This window comes from Macadamia integrifolia, chromosome 8, assembly GCF_013358625.1.
Source record: "Macadamia integrifolia cultivar HAES 741 chromosome 8, SCU_Mint_v3, whole genome shotgun sequence".
NCBI classification, from domain to species: Eukaryota; Viridiplantae; Streptophyta; class Magnoliopsida; order Proteales; family Proteaceae; genus Macadamia; species Macadamia integrifolia.
Genome location: NC_056564.1, coordinates 18,311,092 through 18,321,693, shown reverse-complemented (window position 1 = coordinate 18,321,693; position 10,602 = coordinate 18,311,092). Strand labels below are relative to the sequence as shown.

At 39.1% G+C, this 10,602-nt stretch overlaps 1 protein-coding gene across 1 annotated transcript in view; it reads left to right on the top strand.

Moving 5' to 3' along the window:
• Positions 1-1,214: 1,214 nt before the first annotated feature.
• The window catches only part of LOC122086767 (alpha/beta hydrolase domain-containing protein WAV2-like), a 23,575-nt gene continuing 14,187 nt past the window's right edge, over positions 1,215-10,602 (top strand). The window contains exons 1-4 of the mRNA XM_042655735.1: positions 1,215-1,567; positions 2,396-2,431; positions 2,552-2,634; positions 3,077-3,193. Coding sequence (XP_042511669.1) covers positions 1,330-1,567; positions 2,396-2,431; positions 2,552-2,634; positions 3,077-3,193 — 474 coding nt within the window. The 5' untranslated portion in view covers positions 1,215-1,329. The remainder of the gene's footprint in view (positions 1,568-2,395; positions 2,432-2,551; positions 2,635-3,076; positions 3,194-10,602) is intronic.

Genomic DNA, 10,602 nt, shown 5'->3' with positions numbered 1-10,602 from the left:
CTCATAAATGGAAAAACACCTCAAAAACCGTTTGATTTTTCTTTTTGTTTCACTTGTTTTTTGAAATAGAAAATAGAAATTTATGCATATTTTTGTGTCTAAAAACATAAATGGAGAAACAAGTGGGAGAGACAAAAATTGTGAAAAACCCAATTCTTCACTTGACCTACCGCAACACCAGCCTATTGTTATAACTTCTCGCTATCCAGAAGCAGCAATTCGAACTTGGTTGTATGAAGTTCATAGTTTTGGATTAACTTCATCTTTCTGTAGCTCATTTTCATGAAGCATACCTGCAACTCCAACGTCTTACCTTCACTCATGAGCTGCATAGCTGCAACGTCATGTCTTGAACCCAATTATACTGTTGAAAACGTTTCGGAAAACATAATTATCAAACACTTTTTTGCAATTTCAAAAATCATTTAAGGAAATAGAAACAGAAAAAACTATTTCTATGTCTAGTCCAGAAACAGCAGAAACAAAATCAAATAGGTCCCCAACATACCTGCAACTCCGACGTCTTGCCTTCACTTGTGAATTGCATACCTGCAACGTCGTGTCTTGAACCCGACTATATTATTGAAAACGTTTCGGAAAACATAATTATCAAACACCTTTTTACAATTTTAAAAATCGTTTCAGGAAATAGAAATAGAAAAAAGTTATTTCTATGTTTAGTCCAGAAACAATAGAAATAAAATCAAACAGGCCCCAATCTTTCTTACTCTCTTATGGTTACAAAGAATGTTTAAGATTTATACACATGTCTTCCGTTCATTGGTCAAGAACATTTTAACCAAAGATTCTAAAATATTTCCACCTCCTTAGTAGAGTACTTCAGAGTTGTCTACTACTCTTTAATATTTTATTTTTTGGTGAAAACTTCCTTATTTATATACAAAGAATCTCAAGAGCACTCTAGCTTCTAGAGCATTCCTCAACAAGTATCTAATCTTCTTACACAAAATCATGAACCTTGCTTAGCCCAATGTTTTAAGTCCATGGACTTAGTGACGTTGGCCCATGGGCCTATAGTAAGACTCGGTCCAACGACTCCAACCATCCAAACACAAAATCATGAACCTGGCTTAGCCCAATGCTTTTAGTGACATTGGCCTATGGGCCTATAGTACGACTCGGTCCGACGACTCCAACCTGGCAAAGGAACGAAGCCTTTTTGAGTTTCTTCAAAATTTTCTGTGTTTCTTCGACATTGAGAGAGAGAGAGAGAGGTGGGGGCTTGCAGTGAGTCTCTGAGAGAGAGAGAGAGTGAGAGGGAGAGGGGAAAGTGAAGCAGGGAAGAGAAGGTAGGAGGAGGAAGGAGAAATGGTGTCGTACATGAATCTGTTTCTGTACGGAGTGGGAGGGATAGTGGTGGCAGGGATTTCACTGTTGGTGGCGCTTCAGGAGAAATTGGTTTATGTACCCGTGCTGCCAGGGCTCTCCAAGTCTTACCCGATCACCCCAGCTCGTCTCCGCCTTCAGTACGAGGATGTCTGGTTAAGATCCTCAGATGGAGTTCGCCTTCATGCCTGGTTCATCAAACTCTTCCCTGATTGCACAGGTACACAACTACATCTCTCTCTCTCTCTCTCTCTGTTTCAATTATTTCTCACGATTCTTCATTTTTAATTTTTCGTAGTTTATAATAATTCTCTCTTCTCCAATTGGATTTGGTTGGAGCTACTCTGGTGTTAGGGCTTTGCCTTCTCAGCTTGATCTCTCGCATTTTAATTTTCCCTTTAACGCTTGGATGACTTTGAGATCACGGTTGTGCTTAACCTTCTAACTGTTGCTGTTCGTTTTGTATATTGTTCTAGTTCCGTTTATGCTTCATTTCTTCTTGGGATTTTGACTAGCACTTTTGTATATTTTATTTTGCTTGACCAAATTTTGTGCAAGAAAATTAATCTGCTGTTAGGATTTAGAGGTTCGGATTCCGTTCCTGTTACTGATGGAAACTTGTGTTTGTTTTGAGAATTAAGAATTCTTTTTGTTTTTGGTATTGACAACTGACATACTTGAATATAGTATGGGCTTTCTAGATTCTGTTCTTTTGTTGGAGTTTCAGTTGGACCAGATTAATTCTCTCCGGTTAATTGTCCTGGAGATGGTTTGATTCATTTGGATTGTGAAGAAACAAAAGAAAAAGGAAAAATGGGAAGTATGTGAGTGCAGCTCTTAGCTGGTTGAGGGAAATCTGCACATAGATGATATTCCATGAATGCATCCTTTGCTTTGCACAGTTTTCTATCCAAAATGTAGTCAGTCTTTTTCTCTGTTTGGTTCTCATCCTCACCAGTTTAGAATTATTGTGTCTACGGTTCCTTATTCCTACTATTTTGATATTGTTTTACTTGACAAACCTGTAACAGTGGAGTTTTCTTTGCAGGTCCAACCATTCTTTTTTTCCAAGAAAATGCTGGCAGTATCCTAATGATTTCATTTTCCTGGTGATATTGTTGGTATTCTTATTTCCATTCAATCAATTTATGCATATATAATTAGGCTCAAATTCTTTTGGGAGACCTTGACTCTTATCATGCAGATATTGCCCATCGTCTGGAAATGGTTCGCATAATGTTGCAGAGATTGCGATGCAATGTCTTTATGCTTTCTTACAGAGGGTGTGTTTATTGCTACAGTCATATTTAAATAGTCTTATCTAGTGCTGAATGATTTTTTTTTTTTTTTTACTCTTTTCACTGCCCTCCTGCTACTCTCACTAACATGTATAGCTGTTCTTTAACATATGGTGAAAGTTGAGGCTACCTTCCCCACTTGGATTACAAGGGCATGCTTCAGTTTTTGTTTGTCTCTTGTTCTTGCGTTTCCATTCATTTGAGTTGACCTAAGGTTCATTCTCAACTGCTGTTGACAGATTTCTTTTTTTTTTTTTTTCTTTTCTTTTCTTTTTGAGTGAGGCGAGTGGGGGAAAAAGATAATGTACTAAAATAAAAGAAGAATACACAGTCCGTTACATCATCACATAAACATGGCATCATCTTCAAATATGCAGGTTTTTGTTTTTTGGCTACAACCTTGATGGAATGCTTCTCTTACTCTTGGTTAGGCTGCATTGGATCATCTGACTCAACGAACTGACATTGATGCTTCTAGAATAGTTGTTTTTGGAAGGTCACTTGGAGGAGCTGTTGGAGCTGCACTTACCAAAAACAATCCTGATAAGGTAATGTTCTTCTGTGTTCTCTCAATCTTCTACTCTTTTATCAATTTTAGTCTGTTGTCTCTTATTTGGATTGCAGTTTGCTTCCTCAAATCATTTGGGGTCTGTGAATGAAGCTCTGAAGTTTCATTTTTCTTAATATCTTCTTGTTTTGGGGAGATATGGTTGAGATATAATGAATTACGGTACCAAAGGACCTTACCTCTTGCCATTTTAAGGCTTGTTTATTACTTATCAGTTTCTTTGTTTTTGGACTTGGACTGAACAGGTTGAACCTGCTCAGTTTTGCTCTCCATTTAAGTCTTGGTTTTAGGTACTATGGGGGATAATTTGTTTCATTTATGTAGGATATAGAAAATAGTTACTAGCCGTCTGAAACAAATTATCTTTTTCCTGAGTTCATCCGTTGGGGGGTAGTTTTATTTCTCAGCAACTTGTTGATATATTCAATTTCTGAATGTTGGCATTTCAAATCAGTGAAAACTGATAATATTTTGACCTGTCTTATTGTCGACAAAAGGGTGATAGGCGTGAAGGATCTCTCTTCATTATTTCACCTACTCAAGTCTTGGAGTTATGAGTTGGTCAGAAACTTAGACCCTTCTCAACTTCCCTTATACCGAGTTTATTGCTGGTATTTGTGGATGTTTTACCTATGGCTCTGTTTGGTTGCAAGGGGAATTAAAGGAAAGGGAAGGGGAAATTTCAAACTTAAAAAATAATTTTTGTAATCATTACCCCATGTGATTGTCTAAACTACTTGAATTTCTTACCATATTTAGCAATGATACATTTTACATTTTATAGCAAAGGGTTTTGGATGCAAAGTAAAGTGAAATTTAATAGCCAAATATGGAACTTTTACATGTAATTTTATCTTACATTTTATGGCAAAGGGTTTTGGATGCAAGGTAAAGTGAAATTTAATAACCAAATATGGAATGATTTGGAGTTAGTGATATACATGAGGTAATGATTACAAAAATTTCTTTTTTAAGTTTGAAAATTCCCCTTCCTTTGCAATCAAACATAGCCTATGTTGTTTGAATGATTAAACCTTTTGGCAGTAGTTTGATTGATAAGTTGGGAATATTTTCAAGAACTAAATTGATATCAAATAAAATTGAATTGTTGTCAGACGTCCACTATGTGGATATTTTAGTGGTATTCATGAAATACAATTCTTCTCCATAAGGGTAAACCCTATGCGAAATTGCTATGGGCCCACCCAAGTGTGCAATAGCCAAATATCAAGGAATGATGGCAATTCTGTAAATAAACTGAAGGTTTCACTGAAGTATGGCACTTTTGTAATTAAATCGAGTCTTAAAGGCTATTTATGAAGGCAATGGGACAAGGATGAGAAAGGAATTAAAATTAATGATCAATGACAAACTTGGAAAAAAAAATTAAAGGGACAAGTGCTGATAAAAGAGAAAAGGAGGGGCAACTTACGAAAAAAAAATAAAAGTATTAAAACAACACCCACACATGAGGTTGACTTCAACCTCACGATAACCAAAGGCCAGCGGAAACCTGGCCTGAACAAGGGTCCTCGTGAAAGCAAACAATTGCAGGCCCAAAAGATGATCTAATAAAAAATTATAAATTCTGCAAACAGATCCAAGTGGTAACACTGAAACCAGGTCTTAACTTTGATACAAAACTCACCAGAAGAAGGCTTTTATGGGCTAGGGCTATGGGCTTAAATCTCCCTAAGATGGTTGTTAGAAGTCGATGTTGAGAAGGGAAAGGAATTATGGCTGCTGTTTAGCGCAAGTCATCATTCTCCTTAGGGGTATTTTGTTCCTAGTGGACCTTCTCATGGTAGATTTAGTATGTTAGTTGGTTTCCTATTTCAGATGTACCTTCTAGTTTCCCATTCTGTTATAGTTATTCTATATATTGATTGAAGGAGGGCAGTCCCAACCCTACGGTTGTGACTCCTAATTTGCAGCCATTTCTTATTCTTTTCTCTTCCTCTTTCTTGTTGTGATGCTATTCCCCAACCGTGAAGGTCAAAGATTGAGCTGAGATCAAGTCCTCTTCCTTTGGAACTCAAGATTTTGGTTGAACAGTAACAAGGAGAGAGGAGAGAAAAGAAAGGAAACCTAGACTAGACGATAAGAATAGGAAGCACAAGGAAGAACTTACCGAAAAGGAGGGAAGAAGAGATCGTGCGACATATTTGTCACGGTGCCTAGGAGAACCAAGGCAGTCGAGGAGAGAAAAATTTAGGGCGACACCGGAAGAAGAGATTACCTTTGACACAGCTGTCACGACGTCTAGTGCACCAAGGCAGTCAAGGGGAGAACAATTTAAGGTGGGACCAACAAAGCGCATAGGCGCCCAAGGTGCCAATCCAGGAAAAGCCACTTGTACACCAAGGCAACTATGGCCTTCGACCAATCTGGTCTCATAACTGACGCAAGTGCACAACTGTGGACCTATCCAAACCCATATGGGTATCTAGACAGAGATGAATCGGATCCAATTTGAATCTTTGGTCTAGTAGGATTTTTTTAGGAAGTTTTATTTATTTAGTTGTTTATTTATGTTATGTGTTTTCTAAAGTAGGATACATAGAGTTATTTCCTCTTTTCTTGTTTGGATAGATTTGGTAGGATATTGGATTTTCAATTTGGGTTTATTCCTTAGTAGAGTAGGATTCTATTTTGATATGGTTTTTCTCCTATAAAACTGTAACCGATGGACAAGTATTGGACAGAATAGAAGAATGAATTGAATTTGGTTGTGTGGTGTGCATGTGTGGCCTGGCAGCCCTTGGCTGTGTGCTTCCTTCCCCCTTCTCTTGTGCTATTCTTTTCCCTCCCCCTGCATCTTTGAGACATCTCAGAGATTCTTCCCTTTCCTCTCTAACTGGCCCTCCATCAAGTGGTATCAGAGCCGAAGGATCCTCTCCTTCGTTTTCTACCCCTGTTGTACCTTCTTCACTATCTCCTTCCATTGCATTCTGCCAAACAGCAGCAGCAGTGGGAAAAAAAAAAGTGATCTATTCTGTCCAAAGAAGAGTCGACCTCTAATCTTTCGCCCTTTCCCATCTCCCATCTCCCATCTCCCATCTCCCATCTCCCACCACAAAACCTCAACCCTTTCCCTTTGATTCCTCACAAGTAGACCCCCATTGCCCCCTACTACCTTCATCTCAGGGTTTTATCATCCAAAAAGGGGAAAAAAAAAGACGAGAAGAAGAAGAAGAAAGGAGATGAGAGGTGATTGCAAGAGACAAAGAAGACCACATACCTAGTTTTCAGGTTCTCCCGCCTCCCACTACGAGTCGTCTTCCTAGTAGCCCACTATCCTCATAGACGCCTCCCATCTGACGTTTGTGCTGCTGCTGGTTCGAAGGTCCTCCCTGGTTGCAATCCTCTCCGCATGTCTACATCACGCCTCCGGTGTGGGCATCATCATCAACTTGAAACCCTCCGCCTCCCTCGAAGTTTTTCTTTTCCCTCTAGTTCGAGTTGTTCAATAGAGTAGGACTCCAAGTAGAATTCAGTAACTCCACAAGATCTTTTTTCATCTTTTCTTTTTTGATTTTCGAGCAATGCCCTCTATCTTTCTTTTTTTCTGAACTATCCTTTTTTTTTTAAACTAAGTTTCCAAGTTTACCCTTTCCCCTATACGTGATACTCTTTGAGTTTCTAGTTGAGCTTCTATATTTACAATTCTGCCATCCTCATTTAAAGTTTCAATTATTTACCATTTTACCACTCCTTTTATTTGAGCCTTCCATTATTGTCATGGATTCTTGTGTTCAAGTTCAGAGTTCGCTAGCCTAATGGAACTTGCTAATTTGTTTGATTGATAAGTGGCAATATGACAATTTTGTCTTGTGATCTGTGGTGGATATGTTATCAAAGATCGACCAAATTATTATTAGGTCTGTGGATGATGTCTTTTTCTAGTTCTCTGTCTATAGTGATGGTGCTTCTTGTGAAATGTTTGATTCTTCTTAATGCATCATTAAATTGGGTCAAGAATGGTTGGAATAATGAAGAGTCATCATTGATTGTGATAGAAATTTGTGCAGCTCCAGCCTTTCCACACGTGTCAAGCATTCATTCTTCACGGATTAATCGACATCTCTTTAGATTCAAAGAAAGTGATAGTGTAGGCACAAGACGAGTTGAATCTCAATGCAAAAAACAGCCTGGATGTGGAACAAGTTATGACAACGAAAAATGAGAATATTGTGGAGCAAGTAACAACAATAGTCAATGAAGTGACAATTGTTCGCATTCATGAGTTCGTTTTCCCCACAATTTTCCAGGCCTTAATGCAACCCCAAAACATCATATCTTGGATTTTGTTTGCGTTGTAAACAAAGTGATGGAGAAGCTTAGGGAAGAAAGGGGAAATCAGAATAGAGAGGGGGAAGGAGGGGAATCACACACTTCACTGGTGCACAAACTCAACATCTTCATTCAATAATCAAAATCACTTTTCTTTGTCCATCGGTTACAGTCAATAGATAGGAAAGTAAAGACATAGAATTAGAAGCTTAACTAAAATGGAAACTAGCCTAAACTAGGAAACAACCATAAAAGGAAACCAATGCAAGAAAATAAATCCTAACTCCTACATTCAAATCTGAAAAATAAAATGCATTAAATAAATTACTAAATAACTACTAATTTTATTTCCAACCCTTGTTGGACCAAAACCCTGGGTTGGACCAGTTCTTCTTGGCTCTTGGCTTCCAAAGCGGGTCATGTTGGTCCAACCAGGTAAAGGCAGTCGTATCTGCATCAACTCTTCTCGTTTGAAAAGAACTCGACTCCGTTGAGTTAGGAAAAGGACCGTCTGAAGGAATAGGCTGAATGAGGAACGATCCCACCATCTTCTTGAGCTTAATTTCAAGGAGATTTTTTTGGCATGATGAAACTTCATAGTCTTGTTGGCATGCTTGAAAGCATAGGTATTGGCATAGACACAATGTTGTACTTTCTTGTCAAACAACCAAGGTCGACCAAGAAGGATATGGCACACCTTCAGAGGGAGGACGTCCCATTGGACTGTATCCTTAAATCCACCAATAGAACATGTGACCAAACACGTATCTATGATTTTGAGATTAGTGTTGTTCACCCAAGCAACTTTGTAGGGATTTGGATGTGGCTCTGTCTTCAATCCCAGCTTACGAACAACGTCTTCAGAGACAACATTAGTGTACTACCTCCATCAATGACCAAGGTTAACAACTGGTCATTGCACTTCACACGATTCTAAAAAATACTACTGCGGTGCCTATCTTCATTATCAGTGGCTTTCTGAGTGGTTAACACATGACGAATGACATAAAAAGGATGTTGGTCTTCATCCTTGAGAGTGTCATTGACTTCACCTGGCGCACGCTCCTCTTAAATCAACTGTGTTAGAACCAAGTTGCTCTTCGGGTATATATGGTATAGGAGAATCCTTATCAATAAAAGCAACCAAACGGCTAGGACATTGAGCACTGATATGTCCAAATCCATTGCATGAGTAGCACCGAACTGTAAATTTTGAAGAATCAAAAGATTTATCTGAACCACGCCGAGGGGGTGAGTATAGATGAGTAGGCCGTGAAGATGACATTTCAGAAACATGTCGAGGTAGAGAATATGGCCGACTAGGTCGAGAAGAGGCCATAGATGCAGCACTAGCCTGTGGTTTACTAGATGACCTTTCTTAGGTAAGAGGCTGTTGTAGGATAGAGCTAGTACCTTGAAGAAAAATATCTACAAAATTTTTCCGATTGTATGGACGTTTTAGACTTTCCTCAACCTGATACGCTACTTGCACGGCATCTTCCATGGTAAGCAGTCGGCTAAATGCGAGGGCAGCACTAAGTTGAGGGTGCAAACCATTGCGAAATTGTGCTACTAATACTTCATCCCACTCAAAATCAGAACGAGTGGCCGTGGCCAAATAATAAAATCTCGCAACATATTCAATGGTCAAATTCTCCTGTTTCAACTGTGCAAACTTGAAATGCATGCATTGCTTGTAATCAGAAGGCAAGAATCTCTGATTCATGACTTCATGCATTTCAGCCCAAGTAGTGACTAAACCAATGCCTCGGGTTTGGTTTTGTTGCTGTTGCTTGATCCACCAGACTCTAGCCGTGCCTTTCAGCTTGGCTTTTGCAAATAAAATCTTTCCAGCCTCAGTCAACCCATACCATGTAAAGAATGTCTCCAAGCTGTGAATCCAGTCAAGGTACAGTTCTAGATTGTTATCTCCATAAAAATCAAGGACATCCAACCTTGCTGCCCGTTATGCTCCATTATCATATCTAGCAGTACCATATGGTGGTGGAGGAGGTGGTGGTGGTGTATGATGTGGTGGCAGTGGTGGTAGTGGTAGTGGTAGTGATGGATCCTGTGGAATCGTGTTGGAAGAATCCCCAGGCTGGATGAGACTTTTTTTTTTTTTTGTTGCCACCAAACGATCAATAGAAGCTTGCATGGATTCCATCATTGTCATAATAGCTTCAAATTTTACATCAGTTTCTCTCTTATAAGAGTTCAACTGTTGAACAACTTCACTATTGGCTACCATGGTGAGGATTAACAAAATAGCACTCAAAAGAATAATGGCAAAATAGTAAATAAATGGAAACTTAAAGGAGAATGGAAGAATGGTAATTATCTCCCTTTTTTTCTTTTTTTTGTAGGGATGGCGGAATTGTAATTTTTTGGAAGTTCAAATTAAACCACAAGGGAGATCACGTGTGGGCTGGAGTGTAACTGGGAATAAAGAAAGACTTAAAAGATAAAGAGAGGGGCAAAGTGTAATTATTAGAGGTTCAAAAGGAAAATAGAAAGTAAGGCTCAAGGGGAGTGTTTGGGTTACCGACAGAACAGGACTGAGAAGACCAGTGGGTTCTTCTCTGTTGAACCAAGGAACCCACGAGGCTGCACTGCAATGAGGATGGGGACGATGCGAGGAAGAAGAAAATAACACAAGGGGCTATCACGGCTTGTTGTGAAGAGCTTCGAACCAGGTAAGTCTGTTTTTTTTTTCTTTGCTGCTTCTCTCTTTTCATCTCCTCTCCTTTCTTCTTCTTCGTTTGGTCTTCCTTCTCTTCTTCTTCTTCTGTCTTCTGTTTCTCCCTCTCTGTTTGCTGCTGTGCTTCTTTTTTTTTTCCCCACAATCTGGAACCCTAGAAGAAGGGTTTTGATTAAAGGGGAAAGAAAAAACAGAGGGCCGAGGGGTTGCTTTGTGGGTTTCAATAGGATTGAAGGGATGGGGTTGGTGAGCAATGGTTTTTTTTTTTTTGGATTTCAGTTCTTGGCAGATAACAAAAATAGAATGGGAAGGAGAAAGGGAAAGAGAAAGTAAGGAAGTGAGTGGGAACGATGGGGATTGGGTTTGGGTTTGGGTTTGGGTTAGGGTTGGGAACG